Source organism: Neoarius graeffei, chromosome 17, assembly GCF_027579695.1.
Source record: "Neoarius graeffei isolate fNeoGra1 chromosome 17, fNeoGra1.pri, whole genome shotgun sequence".
Lineage (NCBI taxonomy): Eukaryota > Metazoa > Chordata > Actinopteri > Siluriformes > Ariidae > Neoarius > Neoarius graeffei.
In genome coordinates, this window is record NC_083585.1 from 69,123,258 (window position 1) to 69,144,773 (window position 21,516).

At 49.7% G+C, this 21,516-nt stretch overlaps 1 protein-coding gene across 2 annotated transcripts in view; it reads right to left on the reverse strand.

The window, feature by feature from the left end:
* ppp2r3a (protein phosphatase 2, regulatory subunit B'', alpha) overlaps positions 1 to 21,516 on the reverse strand; it is a 143,002-nt gene that overhangs the window by 22,558 nt on the left and 98,928 nt on the right. For both annotated transcript variants that reach the window (XM_060897933.1, XM_060897934.1), the window contains 2 exons: positions 19,807 to 19,963; positions 17,738 to 17,786 (listed from right to left, as the gene is read on the reverse strand). In XM_060897933.1, coding sequence (XP_060753916.1) covers positions 17,738 to 17,786; positions 19,807 to 19,963 — 206 coding nt within the window. The remainder of the gene's footprint in view (positions 1 to 17,737; positions 17,787 to 19,806; positions 19,964 to 21,516) is intronic.

Genomic DNA, 21,516 nt, shown 5'->3' on the forward strand with positions numbered 1-21,516 from the left:
ATGTGGTGAGGTGTATGCGGTGGTGTGTATGTGGTGAGGTGTATGCGGTGGTGTGTATGCGGTGAGGTGTATGTGGTGGTGTGTATGTGGTGAGGTGTATGTGGTGGTGTGTATGTGGTGAGGTGTATGTGGTGGTGTGTATGTGGTGGTGTGTATGTGGTGGTGGAGTGTATGTGGTGGTGTGTATGTGGTGGTGGTGTGTATGTGGTGGTGGAGTGTATGTGGTGGGGTGTATGTGGTGGTGGTGTGTATGTGGTGGGGTGTATGTGGTGGGGTGTATGTGGTGGGGTGTATGCGGTGGTGTGAATGTGGTGAGGTGTATGTGGTGGTGTGTATGTGGTGAGGTGTATGTGGTGGTGTGTATGTGGTGGGGTGTATGTGGTGGTGTGTATGTGGTGGTGGAGTGTATGTGGGGGGAGTGTATGTGGTGGGGTGTATGTGGTGGGGTGTATGTGGTGAGGTGTATGTGGTGGTGTGTATGTGGTGGGGTGTATGTGGTGGTGTGTATGTGGTGGTGGAGTGTATGTGGTGGGGTGTATGTGGTGGGGTGTATGTGGTGGGGTGTATGTGGTGGTGGGGTGTATGTGGTGGTGGGGTGTATGTGGTGGTGGGGTGTATGTAGTGGTGGGGTGTATGTGGTGAGGTGTATGTGGTGGGGTGTATGTGGTGGTGTGTATGTGGTGGTGGGATGTATGTGGTGGGGTGTATGTAGTGGGGTGTATGTGGTGAGGTGTATGTGGTGGGGTGTATGTGGTGGGGTGTATGTGTTGGTGGTGTGTATGTCGTGGGGTGTATGTGGTGGTGGGATGTATGTGGTGGGGTGTATGTAGTGGGGTGTATGTGGTGGGGTGTATGTGGTGAGGTGTATGTGGTGTTGGGGTGTATGTGGTGGGGTGTATGTGGTGGGGTGTATGTGGTGGGGTGTATGTGGTGAGGTGTATGTGGTGGGATGTATGTGGTGGGGTGTATGTGGTGGGGTGTATGTGGTGGTGTGTATGTGGTGGGGTGTATGTGGTGGGGTGTATGTGGTGAGGTGTATGTGGTGGGGTGTATGTGGTGGGGTGTATGTGGTGGGGTGTATGTGGTGAGGTGTATGTGGTGGGGTGTATGTGGTGGTGGGGTGTATGTGGTGGTGGGGTGTATGTGGTGGGGTGTATGTGGTGGTGTGTATGTGGTGAGGTGTATGTGGTGGGGTGTATGTGGTGGGGTGTATGTGGTGGTTTGTATGTGGCGGTGTGTATGTGGTGAGGTGTATGTGGCGGTGTGTATGTGGTGAGGTGTATGTGGTGGGGTGTATGTGGTGGTGTGTATGTGGTGAGGTGTATGTGGTGGTGTGTATGTGGTGAGGTGTATGTGGTGGTGTGTATGTGGTGGGGTGTATGTGGTGGTGGGATGTATGTGGTGGGATGTATGTGGTGGGGTGTATGTGGAGGTGGGGTGTATGTGGTGGGGTGTATGTGGTGGTGTGTATGTGGTGGTGGTGTGTATGTGGTCGTGAGGTGTATGTGGTAAGGTGTATGTGGTGGGGTGTATGTGATGGGGTGTATGTGGTGGTGGTGGTGTGTATGTGGTGGTGGTGTGTATGTGGTGGTGTGTATGTGGTGGTGTGTAGGTGGTGGGGTGTATGTGATGGTGGGATGTATGTGGTGGGGTGTATGTGGTGGTGGGGTGTATGTGGTGAGGTGTATGTGGTGGGGTGTATGTGGTGGTGTGTATGTGGTGGTGGGATGTATGTGGTGGTGTGTATGTGGTGGTGTGTATGTGGTGGTGTGTATGTGGTGGGGTATATGTGGTGGTGGTGTGTATGTGGTGGGGTGTATGTGGTGGGGTGTATGTAGTGGGGTGTATGTGGTGAGGTGTATGTGGTGGGGTGTATGTGGTGGGGTGTATGTGGTGGTGGTGTGTATGTGGTGCGGTGTATGTGGTGTTGGGGTGTATGTGGTGGGGTGTATGTGGTGGGGTGTATGTGGTGTTGGGGTGTATGTGGTGGGGTGTATGTGGTGGGATGTATGAGGTGGTGTGTATGTGGTGGTGTGTATGTGGTGGTGTGTATGTGGTGGGGCGTATGTGGTGGTGTGTATGTGGTGGGGTGTATGTGGTGGGGTGTATGTGGTGGGGTGTATGTGGTGAGGTGTATGCGGTGGTGTGTATGTGGTGAGGTGTATGCAGTGGTGTGTATGTGGTGAGGTCTATGTGGTGGTGTGTATGTGGTGAGGTGTATGTGGTGGTGTGTATGTGGTGAGGTGTATGTGGTGGTGTGTATGTGGTGGTGTGTATGTGGTGGTGGAGTGTATGTGGTGGGGTGTATGTGGTGGTGGTGTGTATGTGGTGGTGGAGTGTATGTGGTGGGGTGTATGTGGTGGTGGTGTGTATGTGGTGGGGTGTATGTGGTGGGGTGTATGTGGTGGGGTGTATGCGGTGGTGTGTATGTGGTGAGGTGTATGTGGTGGTGTGTATGTGGTGAGGTGTATGTGGTGGTGTGTATGTGGTGGGGTGTATGTGGTGGTGTGTATGTGGTGGTGGAGTGTATGTGGTGGGGTGTATGCGGTGGGGTGTATGTGGTGGTGGGGTGTATGTGGTGGTGGGGTGTATGTGGTGGTGGGGTGTATGTAGTGGTGGGGTGTATGTGGTGAGGTGTATGTGGTGGGGTGTATGTGGTGGTGTGTATGTGGTGGTGTGTATGTGGTGAGGTGTATGTGGTGGTGTGTATGTGGTGGGGTGTATGTGGTGGTGGGATGTATGTGGTGGGATGTATGTGGTGGGGTGTATGTGGTGGTGGGGTGTATGTGGTGGGGTGTATGTGGTGGTGGTGTGTATGTGGTGGGGTGTATGTGGTGGTGGTGTGTATGTGGTCGTGAGGTGTATGTGGTAAGGTGTATGTGGTGGGGTGTATGTGATGGGGTGTATGTGGTGGTGGTGGTGTGTATGTGGTGGTGGTGTGTATGTGGTGGTGTGTATGTGGTGGTGTGTAGGTGGTGGGGTGTATGTGATGGTGGGATGTATGTGGTGGGGTGTATGTGGTGAGGTGTATGTGGTGGGGTGTATGTGGTCGTGTGTATGTGTGGTGGGATGTATGTGGTGGTGTGTATGTGGTTGTGGGATGTATGTGGTGGTGTGTATGTGGTGGTGTGTATGTGGTGAGGTGTATGTGGTGGTGTGTATGTGGTGAGGTGTATGTGGTGGTGTGTATGTGGTGGTGTGTATGTGGTGAGGTGTATGTGGTGGTGTGTATGTGGTGGGGTGTATGTGGTGGTGGGATGTATGTGGTGGGATGTATGTGGTGGGGTGTATGTGGTGGTGGGGTGTATGTGGTGGGGTGTATGTGGTGGTGGTGTGTATGTGGTGGGGTGTATGTGGTGGTGGTGTGTATGTGGTTGTGAGGTGTATGTGGTAAGGTGTATGTGGTGGGGTGTATGTGATGGGGTGTATGTGGTGGTGGTGGTGTGTATGTGGTGGTGGTGTGTATGTGATGGTGTGTATGTGGTGGGGTATATGTGGTGGTGGTGTGTATGTGGTGGTGTGTATGTGGTGGGGTGTATGTAGTGGGGTGTATGTGGTGAGGTGTATGTGGTGGGGTGTATGTGGTGGGGTGTATGTGGTGGTGGTGTGTATGTGGTGAGGTGTATGTGGTGTTGGGGTGTATGTGGTGGTGTGTATGTGGTGGGGTGTATGTGGTGGGGTGTATGTGGTGTTGGGGTGTATGTGGTGGGGTGTATGTGGTGGGATGTATGAGGTGGTGTGTATGTGGTGGTGTGTATGTGGTGGTGTGTATGTGGTGGGGCGTATGTGGTGGTGTGTATGTGGTGGGGTGTATGTGGTGGGGTGTATGTGGTGGGGTGTATGTGGTGAGGTGTATGCGGTGGTGTGTATGTGGTGAGGTGTATGCGGTGGTGTGTATGTGGTGAGGTGTATGTGGTGGTGTGTATGTGGTGAGGTGTATGTGGTGGTGTGTATGTGGTGAGGTGTATGTGGTGGTGTGTATGTGGTGGTGGAGTGTATGTGGTGGGGTGTATGTGGTGGTGGTGTGTATGTGGTGGTGGAGTGTATGTGGTGGGGTGTATGTGGTGGTGGTGTGTATGTGGTGGGGTGTATGTGGTGGGGTGTATGTGGTGGGGTGTATGTGGTGGGGTGTATGCGGTGGTGTGTATGTGGTGAGGTGTATGTGGTGGTGTGTATGTGGTGAGGTGCATGTGGTGGTGTGTATGTGGTGGGGTGTATGTGGTGGTGTGTATGTGGTGGTGGAGTGTATGTGGTGGGGTGTATGTGGTGGGGTGTATGTGGTGGTGGGGTGTATGTGGTGGTGGGGTGTATGTGGTGGTGGGGTGTATGTAGTGGTGGGGTGTATGTGGTGAGGTGTATGTGGTGGGGTGTATGTGGTGGTGTGTATGTAGTGGGGTGTATGTGGTGAGGTGTATGTGGTGGGGTGTATGTGGTGGGGTGTATGTGTTGGTGGTGTGTATGTCGTGGGGTGTATGTGGTGGTGGGATGTATGTGGTGGGGTGTATGTAGTGGGGTGTATGTGGTGGGGTGTATGTGGTGGGGTGTATGTGGTGAGGTGTATGTGGTGTTGGGGTGTATGTGGTGGGGTGTATGTGGTGGGGTGTATGTGGTGAGGTGTATGTGGTGGGATGTATGTGGTGGGGTGTATGTGGTGGGGTGTATGTGGTGGGGTGTATGTGGTGAGGTGTATGTGGTGGGGTGTATGTGGTGGGGTGTATGTGGTGGGGTGTATGAGGTGAGGTGTATGTGGTGGGGTGTATGTGGTGGTGGGGTGTATGTGGTGGGGTGTATGTGGTGGTGGGGTGTATGTGGTGGGGTGTATGTGGTGGGGTGTATGTGGTGGTGTGTATGTGGTGAGGTGTATGTGGTGGGGTGTATGTGGTGGGGTGTATGTGGTGGTGTGTATGTGGTGAGGTGTATGTGGCGGTGTGTATGTGGTGAGGTGTATGTGGCGGTGTGTATGTGGTGAGGTGTATGTGGCGGTGTGTATGTGGTGAGGTGTATGTGGTGGGGTGTATGTGGTGGTGTGTATGTGGTGAGGTGTATGTGGTGGTGTGTATGTGGTGAGGTGTATGTGGTGGTGTGTATGTGGTGGTGTGTATGTGGTGGTGGAGTGTATGTGGTGGGGTGTATGTGGTGGTGGTGTGTATGTGGTGGGGTGTATGTGGTGGGATGTATGTGGTGGGGTGTATGTGGTGGTGGGGTGTATGTGGTGGTGTGTATGTGGTGGTGGTGTGTATGTGGTGGGGTGTATGTGGTGGTGGTGTGTATGTGGTCGTGAGGTGTATGTGGTAAGGTGTATGTGGTGGGGTGTATGTGATGGGGTGTATGTGGTGGTGGTGGTGTGTATGTGGTGGTGTGTAGGTGGTGGGGTGTATGTGATGGTGGGATGTATGTGGTGGGGTGTATGTGGTGGTGGGGTGTATGTGGTGAGGTGTATGTGGTGGTGTGTATGTGGTGGTGGGATGTATGTGGTGGTGTGTATGTGGTGGTGTGTATGTGGTGGGGTATATGTGGTGGTGGTGTGTATGTGGTGGTGTGTATGTGGTGGGGTGTATGTGGTGGGGTGTATGTAGTGGGGTGTATGTGGTGAGGTGTATGTGGTGGGGTGTATGTGGTGGGGTGTATGTGGTGGTGGTGTGTATGTGGTGAGGTGTATGTGGTGTTGGGGTGTATGTGGTGGTGTGTATGTGGTGGGGTGTATGTGGTGGGGTGTATGTGGTGTTGGGGTGTATGTGGTGGGGTGTATGTGGTGGGATGTATGAGGTGGTGTGTATGTGGTGGTGTGTATGTGGTGGGGCGTATGTGGTGGTGTGTATGTGGTGGGGTGTATGTGGTGGGGTGTATGTGGTGGGGTGTATGTGGTGAGGTGTATGCGGTGGTGTGTATGTGGTGAGGTGTATGCGGTGGTGTGTATGTGGTGAGGTGTATGTGGTGGTGTGTATGTGGTGAGGTGTATGTGGTGGTGTGTATGTGGTGAGGTGTATGTGGTGGTGTGTATGTGGTGGTGTGTATGTGGTGGTGGAGTGTATGTGGTGGGGTGTATGTGGTGGGGTGTATGTGGTGGGGTGTATGTGGTGGTGGGGTGTATGTGGTGGTGGGGTGTATGTGGTGGTGGGGTGTATGTAGTGGTGGGGTGTATTTGGTGAGGTGTATGTGGTGGGGTGTATGTGGTGGTGTGTATGTGGTGGTGGGATGTATGTGGTGGGGTGTATGTAGTGGGGTGTATGTGGTGAGGTGTATGTGGTGGGGTGTATGTGGTGGGGTGTATGTGTTGGTGGTGTGTATGTCGTGGGGTGTATGTGGTGGTGGGATGTATGTGGTGGGGTGTATGTAGTGGGGTGTATGTGGTGGGGTGTATGTGGTGGGGTGTATGTGGTGGGGTGTATGTGGTGAGGTGTATGTGGTGGGATGTATGTGGTGGGGTGTATGTGGTGGGGTGTATGTGGTGGTGTGTATGTGGTGGGGTGTATGTGGTGAGGTGTATGTGGTGGGGTGTATGTGGTGGGGTGTATGTGGTGGGGTGTATGTGGTGAGGTGTATGTGGTGGTATGTATGTGGTGGTGTGTATGTGGTGAGGTGTATGTGGTGGTGTGTATGTGGTGGGGTGTATGTAGTGGGGTGTATGTGGTGAGGTGTATGTGGTGGGGTGTATGTGGTGGGGTGTATGTGGTGTTGGGGTGTATGTGGTGGGGTGTATGTGGTGGGGTGTATGTGGTGGGGTGTATGAGGTGGGGTGTATGTGGTGGGGTGTATGAGGTGGGGTGTATGTGTTGGTGTGTATGTGGTGGGGTGTATGTGGAGGGGTGTATGTGGTGAGGTGTATGTGGTGGTATGTATGTGGTGGTGTGTATGTGGTGAGGTGCGATGGTGTGTATGTGGTGGGGTGTATGTAGTGGGGTGTATGTGGTGAGGTGTATGTGGTGGGGTGTATGTGGTGGGGTGTATGTGGTGGGGTGTATGTGGTGGGGTGTGTATGTGGTGGGATGTATGTGGTGGGGTGTAGGTGGTGGTGTGTATGTGGTGGGGTGTATGTGGTGAGGTGTATGTGGTGGGATGTATGTGGTGGGGTGTAGGTGGTGGTGTGTATGTGGTGGGGTGTATGTGGTGAGGTGTATGTGGTGTTGGGGTGTATGTGGTGGGGTGTATGTGGTGAGGTGTATGTAGTGGAATGTATGTGGTGGGGTGTATGTGGTGGGGTGTATGTGGTGGTGTGTATGTGGTGGTGGGATGTATGTGGTGGGTTGTATGTTGTGGGGTGTATGTGGTGAGGTGTATGTGGTGGGGTGTACGTGGTGGTGTGTATGTGGTGGTGGTGTGTATGTCGTGGGGTGTATGTGGTGGGGTGTATGTGGTGGGGTGTATGTGGTGAGGTGTATGTGGTGTTGGGGTGTATGTGGTGGGGTGTATGTGGTGGGGTGTATGTGGTGAGGTGTATGTGGTGGGATGTATGTGGTGGGGTGTATGTGGTGGGGTGTATGTGGTGGTGTGTATGTGGTGGGGTGTATGTGGTGGGGTGTATGTGGTGAGGTGTATGTGGTGGTATGTATGTGGTGGTGTGTATGTGGTGAGGTGTATGTGGTGGTGTGTATGTGGTGGGGTGTATGTAGTGGGGTGTATGTGGTGGGGTGTATGTGGTGGGGTGTATGTGGTGGGGTGTATGTGGTGGTGGGGTGTATGTGGTGGGGTGTATGTGGTGGGGTGTATGTGGTGGGATGTATGAGGTGGGGTGTATGTGGTGGGGTGTATGTGGTGGGGTGTATGTGGTGGGGTGTATGTGGTGAGGTGTATGTGGTGGTATGTATGTGGTGGTGTGTATGTGGTGAGGTGTATGTGATGGTGTGTATGTGGTGGGGTGTATGTAGTGGGGTGTATGTGGTGAGGTGTATGTGGTGGGGTGTATGTGGTGGGGTGTATGTGGTGGGGTGTGTATGTGGTGGGGTGTATGTGGTGGTGGGATGTATGTGGTGGGGTGTATGTAGTGGGGTGTAGGTGGTGGTGTGTATGTGGTGGGGTGTATGTGGTGGTGGGGTATATGTGGTGGGGTGTAGGTGGTGGTGTGTATGTGGTGGGGTGTATGTGGTGAGGTGTATGTGGTGGGATGTATGTGGCGGGGTGTAGGTGGTGGTGTGTATGTGGTGGGGTGTATGTGGTGAGGTGTATGTGGTGTTGGGGTGTATGTGGTGGGGTGTATGTGGTGAGGTGTATGTAGTGGAATGTATGTGGTGGGGTGTATGTGGTGGTGTGTATGTGGTGAGGTGTATGTGGTGGTGTGTATGTGGTGGGGTGTATGTGGTGGGGTGTATGTGGTGGTGTGTATGTGGTGGGGTGGATGTGGTGGTGGGATGTATGTGGTGGGGTGTATGTAGTGGGGTGTATGTGGTGAGGTGTATGTGGTGGTGTTTTGTATGTGGTGGTGTGTATGTGGTGGGGTGTATGTAGTGGGGTGTATGTGGTGAGGTGTATGTGGTGGGGTGTATGTGGTGGGGTGTATGTGGTGAGGTGTATGTGGTGGGGTGTATGTGGTGGTGGGGTGTATGTGGTGGGGTGTATGTGGTGGTGGGGTGTATGTGGTGGGGTGTATGTGGTGGTGGGGTGTATGTGGTGGGGTGTATGTGGTGGTGTGTATGTGGTGAGGTGTATGTGGTGGTGTGTATGTGGTGAGGTGTATGTGGCGGGGTGTATGTGGTGGGGTGTATGTGGTGGTGTGTATGTGGTGAGGTGTATGTGGCGGTGTGTATGTGGTGAGGTGTATGTGGCGGTGTGTATGTGGTGAGGTGTATGTGGTGAGGTGTATGTGGTGGTGTGTATGTGGTGAGGTGTATGTGGTGGTGTGTATGTGGTGAGGTGTATGTGGTGGTGTGTATGTGGTGGGGTGTATGTGGTGGTGGGATGTATGTGGTGGGATGTATGTGGTGGGGTGTATGTGGTGGTGGGGTGTATGTGGTGGGGTGTATGTGGTGGTGGTGTGTATGTGGTGGTGTGTATGTGGTCGTGAGGTGTATGTGGTAAGGTGTATGTGATGGGGTGTATGTGATGGGGTGTATGTGGTGGTGGTGGTGTGTATGTGGTGGTGGTGTGTATGTGGTGGTGTGTAGGTGATGGTGGGATGTATGTGGTGGGGTGTATGTGGTGGTGAGGTGTATGTGGTGAGGTGTATGTGGTGAGGTGTATGTGGTGGGGTGTATGTGGTGGGGTGTATGTGGTGGTGTGTATGTGGTGGTGGGATGTATGTGGTGGTGTGTATGTGGTGGGCTATATGTGGTGGTGGTGTGTATGTGGTGGTGTGTATGTGGGGGGGTGTATGTAGTGGGGTGTATGTGGTGGGGTGTATGTGGTGAGGTGTATGTGGTGGGGTGTATGTGGTGAGGTGTATGTGGTGAGGTGTATGTGGTGAGGTGTATGTGGTGGGGTGTATGTGGTGGGGTGTATGTGGTGGTGGGATGTATGTGGTGGTGTGTATGTGGTGGTGTGTATGTGGTGGGGTATATGTGCTGGTGGTGTGTATGTGGTGGTGTGTATGTGGGGGGGTGTATGTAGTGGGGTGTATGTGGTGAGGTGTATGTGGTGGGGTGTATGTGGTGGGGTGTATGTGGTAGGGTGTATGTGGTGGTGGTGTGTATGTGGTGGTGTGTATGTGGTGGGGTGTATGTGGTGGTGGGATGTATGTGGTGGGGTGTATGTGGTGAGGTGTATGTGGTGGGGTGTATGTGGTGGTGGGGTGTATGTGGTGGTGGGGTGTATGTGGTGGGGTGTATGTGGTGGTGGGGTGTATGTGGTGGGGTGTATGTGGTGGTGTGTATGTGGTGGTGGTGTGTATGTGGTGGGGTGTATGTAGTGGGGTGTATGTGGTGGTGGGGTGTATGTGGTGGTGTGTATGTGGTGAGGTGTATGTGGTGGTGTGTATGTGGTGGGGTGTATTTGGTGGTGAGGTGTATGTGGTGGTGTGTATGTGGTGGTGGGGTGTATGTGGTGGGGTGTATGTGGTGGGGCGTATGTGGTGGTGTGTATGTGGTGGGGTGTATGTGGTGGGGTGTATGTGGTGGGGTGTATGTGGTGAGGTGTATGCGGTGGTGTGTATGTGGTGAGGTGTATGCGGTGGTGTGTATGTGGTGAGGTGTATGTGGTGGTGTGTATGTGGTGAGGTGTATGTGGTGGTGTGTATGTGGTGAGGTGTATGTGGTGGTGTGTATGTGGTGGTGTGTATGTGGTGGTGGAGTGTATGTGGTGGGGTGTATGTGGTGGTGGTGTGTATGTGGTGGTGGAGTGTATGTGGTGGGGTGTATGTGGTGGTGGTGTGTATGTGGTGGGGTGTATGTGGTGGGGTGTATGTGGTGGCGTGTATGTGGTGGGGTGTATGCGGTGGTGTGTATGTGGTGGTGTGTATGTGGTGAGGTGTATGTGGTGGTGTGTATGTGGTGGGGTGTATGTGGTGGTGTGTATGTGGTGGTGGAGTGTATGTGGTGGGGTGTATGTGGTGGGGTGTATGTGGTGGGGTGTATGTGGTGGTGGGGTGTATGTGGTGGTGGGGTGTATGTAGTGGTGGGGTGTATTTGGTGAGGTGTATGTGGTGGGGTGTATGTGGTGGTGTGTATGTGGTGGTGGGATGTATGTGGTGGGGTGTATGTAGTGGGGTGTATGTGGTGAGGTGTATGTGGTGGGGTGTATGTGGTGGGGTGTATGTGTTGGTGGTGTGTATGTGGTGGGGTGTATGTAGTGGGGTGTATGTGGTGGGGTGTATGTGGTGGGGTGTATGTGGTGGGGTGTATGTGGTGAGGTGTATGTGGTGGGATGTATGTGGTGGGGTGTATGTGGTGGTGTGTATGTGGTGGGGTGTATGTGGTGAGGTGTATGTGGTGGGGTGTATGTGGTGGGGTGTATGTGGTGGGGTGTATGTGGTGAGGTGTATGTGGTGGTATGTATGTGGTGGTGTGTATGTGGTGAGGTGTATGTGGTGGTGTGTATGTGGTGGGGTGTATGTAGTGGGGTGTATGTGGTGAGGTGTATGTGGTGGGGTGTATGTGGTGGGGTGTATGTGGTGTTGGGGTGTATGTGGTGGGGTGTATGTGGTGGGGTGTATGTGGTGGGGTGTATGAGGTGGGGTGTATGTGTTGGTGTGTATGTGGTGGGGTGTATGTGGAGGGGTGTATGTGGTGAGGTGTATGTGGTGGTATGTATGTGGTGGTGTCTATGTGGTGAGGTGCGATGGTGTGTATGTGGTGGGGTGTATGTAGTGGGGTGTATGTGGTGAGGTGTATGTGGTGGGGTGTATGTGGTGGGGTGTATGTGGTGGGGTGTGTATGTGGTGGGATGTATGTGGTGGGGTGTAGGTGGTGGTGTGTATGTGGTGGGGTGTATGTGGTGAGGTGTATGTGGTGGGATGTATGTGGTGGGGTGTAGGTGGTGGTGTGTATGTGGTGGGGTGTATGTGGTGAGGTGTATGTGGTGTTGGGGTGTATGTGGTGGGGTGTATGTGGTGAGGTGTATGTAGTGGAATGTATGTGGTGGGGTGTATGTGGTGGGGTGTATGTGGTGGTGTGTATGTGGTGGTGGGATGTATGTGGTGGGTTGTATGTAGTGGGGTGTATGTGGTGAGGTGTATGTGGTGGGGTGTACGTGGTGGTGTGTATGTGGTGGTGGTGTGTATGTCGTGGGGTGTATGTGGTGGGGTGTATGTGGTGGGGTGTATGTGGTGAGGTGTATGTGGTGTTGGGGTGTATGTGGTGGGGTGTATGTGGTGGGGTGTATGTGGTGAGGTGTATGTGGTGGGATGTATGTGGTGGGGTGTATGTGGTGGGGTGTATGTGGTGGTGTGTATGTGGTGGGGTGTATGTGGTGGGGTGTATGTGGTGAGGTGTATGTGGTGGTATGTATGTGGTGGTGTGTATGTGGTGAGGTGTATGTGGTGGTGTGTATGTGGTGGGGTGTATGTAGTGGGGTGTATGTGGTGGGGTGTATGTGGTGGGGTGTATGTGGTGGGGTGTATGTGGTGGTGGGGTGTATGTGGTGGGGTGTATGTGGTGGGGTGTATGTGGTGGGATGTATGAGGTGGGGTGTATGTGGTGGGGTGTATGTGGTGGGGTGTATGTGGTGGGGTGTATGTGGTGAGGTGTATGTGGTGGTATGTATGTGGTGGTGTGTATGTGGTGAGGTGTATGTGATGGTGTGTATGTGGTGGGGTGTATGTAGTGGGGTGTATGTGGTGAGGTGTATGTGGTGGGGTGTATGTGGTGGGGTGTGTATGTGGTGGGGTGTATGTGGTGGTGGGATGTATGTGGTGGGGTGTATGTAGTGGGGTGTAGGTGGTGGTGTGTATGTGGTGGGGTGTATGTGGTGGTGGGGTATATGTGGTGGGGTGTAGGTGGTGGTGTGTATGTGGTGGGGTGTATGTGGTGAGGTGTATGTGGTGGGATGTATGTGGCGGGGTGTAGGTGGTGGGGTGTATGTGGTGGGGTGTATGTGGTGAGGTGTATGTGGTGTTGGGGTGTATGTGGTGGGGTGTATGTGGTGAGGTGTATGTAGTGGAATGTATGTGGTGGGGTGAATGTGGTGGTGTGTATGTGGTGAGGTGTATGTGGTGGTGTGTATGTGGTGGGGTGTATGTGGTGGGGTGTATGTGGTGGTGTGTATGTGGTGGGGTGGATGTGGTGGTGGGATGTATGTGGTGGGGTGTATGTAGTGGGGTGTATGTGGTGAGGTGTATGTGGTGGTGTTTTGTATGTGGTGGTGTGTATGTGGTGGGGTGTATGTAGTGGGGTGTATGTGGTGAGGTGTATGTGGTGGGGTGTATGTGGTGGGGTGTATGTGGTGAGGTGTATGTGGTGGGGTGTATGTGGTGGTGGGGTGTATGTGGTGGGGTGTATGTGGTGGTGAGGTGTATGTGGTGGTGTGTATGTGGTGGGGTGTATGTGGTGGGGTGTATGTGGTGGTGTGTATGTGGTGGGGTGGATGTGGTGGTGGGATGTATGTGGTGGGGTGTATGTAGTGGGGTGTATGTGGTGAGGTGTATGTGGTGGTGTTTTGTATGTGGTGGTGTGTATGTGGTGGGGTGTATGTAGTGGGGTGTATGTGGTGAGGTGTATGTGGTGGGGTGTATGTGGTGGGGTGTATGTGGTGAGGTGTATGTGGTGGGGTGTATGTGGTGGTGGGGTGTATGTGGTGGGGTGTATGTGGTGGTGGGGTGTATGTGGTGGGGTGTATGTGGTGGTGTGTATGTGGTGAGGTGTATGTGGTGGTGTGTATGTGGTGAGGTGTATGTGGCGGGGTGTATGTGGTGGGGTGTATGTGGTGGTGTGTATGTGGTGAGGTGTATGTGGCGGTGTGTATGTGGTGAGGTGTATGTGGCGGTGTGTATGTGGTGAGGTGTATGTGGTGAGGTGTATGTGGTGGGGTGTATGTGGTGGTGTGTATGTGGTGAGGTGTATGTGGTGGTGTTTATGTGGTGAGGTGTATGTGGTGGTGTGTATGTGGTGGGGTGTATGTGGTGGTGGGATGTATGTGGTGGGATGTATGTGGTGGGGTGTATGTGGTGGTGGGGTGTATGTGGTGGGGTGTATGTGGTGGTGGTGTGTATGTGGTGGTGTGTATGTGGTCGTGAGGTGTATGTGGTAAGGTGTATGTGATGGGGTGTATGTGATGGGGTGTATGTGGTGGTGGTGGTGTGTATGTGGTGGTGGTGTGTATGTGGTGGTGTGTAGGTGATGGTGGGATGTATGTGGTGGGGTGTATGTGGTGGTGAGGTGTATGTGGTGAGGTGTATGTGGTGAGGTGTATGTGGTGGGGTGTATGTGGTGGGGTGTATGTGGTGGTGTGTATGTGGTGGTGTGTATGTGGTGGGCTATATGTGGTGGTGGTGTGTATGTGGTGGTGTGTATGTGGGGGGGTGTATGTAGTGGGGTGTATGTGGTGGGGTGTATGTGGTGAAGTGTATGTGGTGGGGTGTATGTGGTGAGGTGTATGTGGTGAGGTGTATGTGGTGAGGTGTACAGTCCCCTCCAAAAGTATTGGAACGGCAAGGTCAATTCCTTTGTTTTTTTTGTACACTGAAGACATTTGGGTTTCAGATCAAAAGATGAATATGAGACAAAAGTTCAGAATTCCAGCTTTTATTTCATGGTATTTACATCTAGATGTGTTAAACAACTCAGGACAGAGCACCTTTTCTTTGAACCCACCCACTTTTCAAGTGAGCAAAAGTATTGGAACATGTGACTGATGGGTGTTTCTAGTTGCTCAGGTGTTGCCTTTTAGATTGATTGCTGAAACTTTAAATAGTTCTTGTTTTTGGCTTTGGGTTTCACCTGTGAAAACTGTATTTGCTGCTAAGCAAACATGAAGACCAGAGAGCTGTCAATGGGAGAAAAGCAAACCATTTTGAAGCTGAGAGAAGAGGGAAAATCGATCAGAGCTATTGCATAAACATTGGGCATAGCTAGTACAACAATTTGGAATGTACTGAAAAAGAAAGAAACTACTGGTGTACTGAGCAACAAACATCGAACAGGTCGGCCAAGGGTAACAACAGCAGTTGATGACAGAAACATTGTGAGAGCTGTGAAGAAACACCCAAAGACAACAGTCAGTGACATCACTGCCAAACTCCACAGGGCAGGGGTGAAGGTATCACAATCCACTGTTCAAAGAAGACTGCGAGAGAAGAAATATAGAGGCCATACCACAAGATGCAAACCACTCATCAGCAAAAAGAATCAGAAGGATAGATTGGATTTTGCAAAGAAGTACAGAGATCAGCCACAAAAGTTTGGGGACAAAGTTTTATGTACTGATGAGACCAAGATTAACCTCTACCAAAGTGATGGAAAGGCCAAAGTATGGAGAAAGAAAGGATCTGCTTATGATCCAAAACATATAAGCTCATCTGTGAAGCATGGTGGAGGTAATGTCATGGCTTGGGCTTGCATGGCTGCTTCTGGAACGGGCTCACTAGTCTTTATTGATGATGTAACTCCTGATGGTAGCAGCAGAATGAATTCTGAAGTCTACAAAACCATTTTGTCTGGCAATTTACAGAAAAATGCATCCAAACTAATTGGGAGAAGCTTCATCATGCAACAAGACAATGACCCAAAACACACTGCCATCAGGGGGAAAAAGTGGAAGGTCTTGGACTGGCCAAGTCAATCACCGGACCTTAACCCAATAGAGCATGCATTTTACCTCCTGAAGAGGAGACTGAAGGGAGAAACCCCCAGAAACAAACAACAACTGAAAGAGGCTGCAGTAAAGGCCTGGAACAGCATTTCAAATGAAGAATGCAACAGCCTGGTGAAGTCAATGGGTCGCAGGCTCAATGCAGTAATTGCAAGTAAGGGTTATGCCACCAAATATTAAATGTTATTCACTTTAAGTTAATTTAATAATGTCTGTTCCAATACTTTTGCTCACTTGAAAAGTGGGTGGGTTCAAAGAAAAGGTGCTCTGTCCTGAGTTGTTTAACACATCTAGATGTAAATAACATGAAATAAAAGCTGGAATTCTGAACTTTTGTCTCATATTCATCTTTTGATCTGAAGCCCAAATGTCTTCAGTGTACAAAAAAAACAAAGGAATTGACCTTGCCGTTCCAATACTTTTGGAGGGGACTGTATGTGGTGGGGTGTATGTGGTGGGGTGTATGTGGTGGTGGGATGTATGTGGTGGTGTGTATGTGGTGGTGTGTATGTGGTGGGGTATATGTGGTGGTGGTGTGTATGTGGTGGTGTGTATGTGGGGGGGTGTATGTAGTGGGGTGTATGTGGTGAGGTGTATGTGGTGGGGTGTATGTGGTGGGGTGTATGTGGTAGGGTGTATGTGGTGGTGGTGTGTATGTGGTGGTGTGTATGTGGTGGGGTGTATGTGGTGGTGGGATGTATGTGGTGGGGTGTATGTAGTGGGGTGCATGTGGTGAGGTGTATGTGGTGGGGTGTATGTGGTGGTGGGGTGTATGTGGTGGGGTGTATGTGGTGGTGGGGTGTATGTGGTGGGGTGTATGTGGTGGGGTGTATGTGGTGGTGGGGTGTATGTGGTGGTGTGTATGTGGTGGTGGTGTGTATGTGGTGGGGTGTATGTAGTGGGGTGTATGTGGTGGTGGGGTGTATGTGGTGGTGTGTATGTGGTGAGGTGTATGTGGTGGTGTGTATGTGGTGGGGTGTATTTGGTGGTGAGGTGTATGTGGTGGTGTGTATGTGGTGGTGGGGTGTATGTGGTGGTGGGGTGTATGTGGTGGGGTGTATGTGGTGGTGGGGTGTATGTGGTGGGGTGTATGTGGTGGTGAGGTGTATGTGGTGGGGTGTATGTAGTGGGGTGTATGTGGTGAGGTGTATGTGGTGGGGTGTATGTGGTGGGGTGTATGTGGTGGTGTGTATGTGGTGGGGTGTATGTGGTGGTGGGGTGTATGTGGTGGTGGGGTGTATGTGGTGGGGTGTATGTGGTGGTGGGGTGTATGTGGTGGTGAGGTGTATGTGGTGGTGTGTATGTGGTGGGGTGTATGTGGTGGTGGGGTGTATGTGGTGGGGTGTATGTGGTGGTGGGGTGTATGTGGTGGGGTGTATGTGGTGGTGGGGTGTATGTGGTGAGGTGTATGTGGTGGTGAGGTGTATGTGGTGGGGTGTATGTAGTGGGGTGTATGTGGTGAGGTGTATGTGGTGGGGTGTATGTGGTGGGGTGTATGTGGTGGTGTGTATGTGGTGGGGTGTATGTGGTGGTGGGGTGTATGTGGTGGTGGGGTGTATGTGGTGGTGAGGTGTATGTGGTGGGGTGTATGTGGTGAGGTGTATGTGGTGGTGTGTATGTGGTGGTGGGGTGTATGTGGTGGGGTGTATGTGGTGGGTTGTATGTGGTGGGTTGTATGTGGTGGTGTGTATGTGGTGGTGTGTATGTGGTGGTGTGTATGTGGTGGTGTGTATGTGGTGGTGGTGTATGTGGTGGTGGTGTATGTGGTGGTGGTGTATGTGGTGGTGTGTATGTGGTGAGGTGTATGTGGTGGTGTGTATGTGGTGGTGTGTATGTGGTGGGGTGTATGTGGTGGTGGTGTGTATGTGGTGCGGTGTATGTGGTGAGGTGTATGTGGTGTTGGGGTGTATGTGGTGGGGTGTATGTGGTGGTGTGTATGTGGTGGGGTGTATGTGGTGGGGTGTATGTGGTGAGGTGTATGCGGTGGTGTGTATGTGGTGGGGTGTATGTGGTGGTGGGGTGTATGTGGTGGGGTGTATGTGGTGGTGGGGTGTATGTGGTGGGGTGTATGTGGTGGTGTGTATGTGGTGGGGTGTATGTGGTGGTGGTGTGTATGTGGTGGGGTGTATGTGGTGGTGGTGTATGTGGTGGTGGTGTATGTGGTGGTGGTGTATGTGGTGGTGTGTATGTGGTGAGGTGTATGTGGTGGTGTGTATGTGGTGGGGTGTATGTGGTGGTGGTGTGTATGTGGTGCGGTGTATGTGGTGAGGTGTATGTGGTGTTGGGGTGTATGTGGTGGGGTGTATGTGGTGGTGTGTATGTGGTGGGGTGTATGTGGTGGGGTGTATGTGGTGGGGTGTATGTGGTGAGGTGTATGCGGTGGTGTGTATGTGGTGGGGTGTATGTGGTGGTGGGGTGTATGTGGTGGGGTGTATGTGGTGGTGGGGTGTATGTGGTGGGGTGTATGTGGTGGTGTGTATGTGGTGGGGTGTATGTGGTGGTGGTGTGTATGTGGTGGGGTGTATGTGGTGGTGGTGTGTATGTGGTGGGGTGGTTGCAGCCTCACCGAGTGACAGCTCCTGAGAAAAGCCTCTCAATAATCCTGCTGGATGAAGCTGTGATGATATAAAGCACATTTAAGCACAAACTCCATTTTTAGTGCATCATCTCAACACATCTTCATGAATGTGTGTGCATTAGAGCTGGGCAACACGGCAAAAATATCACACTACCCCAAAATAATAACCCACTGCCTCAGAACTCTGGGAACATGATAGCTTTCACAATATTTAGTTCTGCTGAGGTGTGATAAGAAGTTCCTGGAAAACTGCAGTGTCACATTTAAAAAAGAAAAAAAACCTGCAAGAATCTTTCAAAAATGATTTAACAAGGAAACGGTTTGACCATAATACACCTGAGGCTCATTGTGGCAATATATTATGATTTATGTTGCCCAGCTCTATCCAAAAATGAGCTTCTGTCATCATCAGAACAAACATATTCTTACCAAGAAATAAAAAATAACTCTTTATTGATATTACAGCAACGTGATGATAAAATACTCATCGCTAAATACTGCTACATGAAATACACTCATGCGTTCATTGTGTTTATGAAAAAAACTATTTATTTATATCTAATAAATTATCACTTTATTAATTATTCAACAGAATTTCAAAATTGTCTTATTCAATCACAATTAAACAAATATTTGATTATTAATTTCAGACGTGGTGTTGGTGGATGTATGTGTAGAAGTGATGTTTATTTACAAAGAATGAGGTATATACACACACACGAGTGAGAAACACACAGGCAAACAGTCCAAATCGGCAGGCTAAATCCAAAACGTTAAACAAGCAAAGGGTCAGGCGAGGCGCAAACAGGATATCAAAGGCAGAGCGAAAACGAGCATGAGGACGAGGAACAGTTACAGAAATTAGGAGACCTCACTTGGGTAGAAAAGCTCGGTAATGTGTACTGACGTAGTGTAATACTTCGCACTGATTGTCCATCAGCACAGTCCTTAAATAGGTGCACATATAGCTCCTTAATTGAGTTCAAGTGCGCGTCGTTAACGGCGCGCGTGCTAGAGTCCACTTGACGCACGCGCCACCAGGGGCGCGCCTTCAGGTGCACGTGCCACAGAGCGAAGTGACTGACAATCAAACCCATTCCTAAATCTCATCCCATCTCATTATCTCTAGCCGCTTTATCCTGTTCTACAGGGTCGCAGGCGAGCTGGATCCTATCCCAGCTGACTACGGGCGAAAGGCGGGGTTCACCCTGGACAAGTCGCCAGGTCATCACAGGGCTGAAACATAGACACAGACAACCATTCACACTCACATTCACACCTACGGTCAATTTAGAGTCACCAGTTAACCTAACCTGCATGTCTTTGGACTGTGGGGGAAACCGGAGCACCCGGAGGAAACCCATGCGGACACGGGGAGAACATGCAAACTCCGCACAGAAAGGCCCTCACCGGCCCCGGGGCTCGAACCCGGACCTTCTTGCTGTGAGGCGACAGCGCTAACCACTACACCACCGTGCTGCCCCCATTCCTAAATATGTTTTTCAAACTTCAGTCTTCTTTTAATAGATTATTTTGATTCTTCCTAGAAATTGTGTATTACACAAACATTGAGAAATATTCCATAATTCTTACTATCAGATATTTTCACTTGACATGACTGTTTTTGCAGTGTTTCTCAATACAGTAGAACCCACAGAGTTTCAGTTAGCGGTTGATGCTAAGTTTCATTACAGTGTAATTTTAGTAATTCTAAGCATTTTCTGAATAATTAACCAACACATCTGAGGTAAATGTTGACGTTCTGGATATTTCTGTCTCATTTCTGTTGTCACTGTGACTTTATATTGTCTGTATTCACGACTTCATAGCTCCATACTCCTCAGTTAAGTCGTTATCATTCAGGTGTCTGTATATTCAAGTTGCCTAGCAATGGTTTCCTCATGATGCAACATGGGATCAATTTCTTAAGTCAAAAGAATGAAGTTTTAAACAAGTATGAAATCTGAAGGAAAGAGATTTATGGTACTTGTGCTGTGTTTACAGCTGTGTGTATAATGTAAAACTGTGTGTGCGTGCAAATTGGCTCGCATCCTCACCATGGTCGTTGTAGCGGGAGAGATCTTTGGGGTCAATGAAGAGGTCGTGGTCAGTGTCCAACTCCCAGAACTTACAATAAATGACATAGAAGTGTTCATAAGAGAAATAATCTGTGATCTGATTAATGTCGTCCTCCTCCTCCAACAAGGCCAGAGTCTGCACACACACACACACACACACACACACACACACACAATAAACACCTTATTTTATACTTATGTCTACTGTTTATTTTAGAAATGTATCTTATTGAATATTAGAATAAATATGCAGGTGATTATTGGAAATCGTGCGTGCTGATTGGTCCAGAGATTTTGACTATTTCTCGATAACCACCTCGAGTGACTCGGCAAAATGGCGGCCAATCGCTTCGTCACTGTGAATGAGGAAGAATTACAAATGATGAAATAAAATGCTGCTCCTAAAAGCACTAAAGATGCTACGATGTTTGGTCTAAAACTATTCAAAGGTAAGGTGGAATTGGGATTTATTTTATTGGTTTCAAAACAAAGTATTTTGGGGGACCTCAGGTATTGGAGCTAATTGCTCTGTTGAGGACTCCCTGCCGTTTAATCGGTGAAGTTTATAAATAAAAAAATAAAATATATATATTTTATGTGATTTGGCGTAGAGTCACAAATGACACAAGTCTGTGCGGCGCTGCTGTGTATTTATACTAAAACAATTATCTGCCTCAGGCTCAGTGAATATCGGTAAATAACAACCTCGACTTTGTCTCATTTATTATTCAACTGATATTCACCTCACCTTCAGAGAATAATTGTTAAATAGTAGCTACATATGCTAGCTAGCTATTTGTATTTGAAACATACAATTCTCTGGAACGTTAATAATAATTTGAACTTTCACATTAGCTTGCTAACGTAATGGTAAGCTAATGCTAGTCAGCTAGCTTGAATGAACAGTTTTATATTTTTTTCTTGTTAGAACATATGGGAGTCACCCATATGGAAAAGTAATTTATTTCAAAATAGAGCATTTGCAAATGTTTGAAAAACAAGTAATATATTCGGTTATGATTGTAAATATATCTGAAATGCATGGTGACATGCTCTACAGTTTATTCTTAATCAATGATATTTCAATATGTTTTCTTAAAAAAATATGCTGGTTTCAGTTATTTACATACAGGAGATCTGGAATATACTGCTTTTCAAAGAAAAAAATGGCAAAAATGTTATGTTTTGACTGTCCTATTTATCAATAAATATTTATATAGTTCAGTGAGGCCTCATCTTTTTTGTTGCTATTCAATACATCCATATTCTTGTCTTATTCAATTACAATTAAACACATATTTGACTATTAAATGCATTTCTAATTTTTTTCCTAACTTCAGTCTAGAAATTGTCTTCTTCTATTAACAGATCATTTTGATTCTTCCTAGAAATAAATGCAAGAATAAAATGTTAAAATAACACTAAAATATCAGAACTATTACACAAACATTGAGACATACCACATAATTCTTACTACATTTAAGATACTTTCACTTGACATGACTGTTTTTGCAGTGCTTCTCAATATGGCCGAACCCACAAAGTTTCAATTAAGCGGTTGATGCTAAGTTTAATTACAGTGTAATTTTAGTAATTCTAAGCATTTTCTGAATAATTAACCAACACATCTGAGATAAATGTTGACATTCCAGATATTTCTGTCTCATTTCTATTGTCACTGTGACTTTA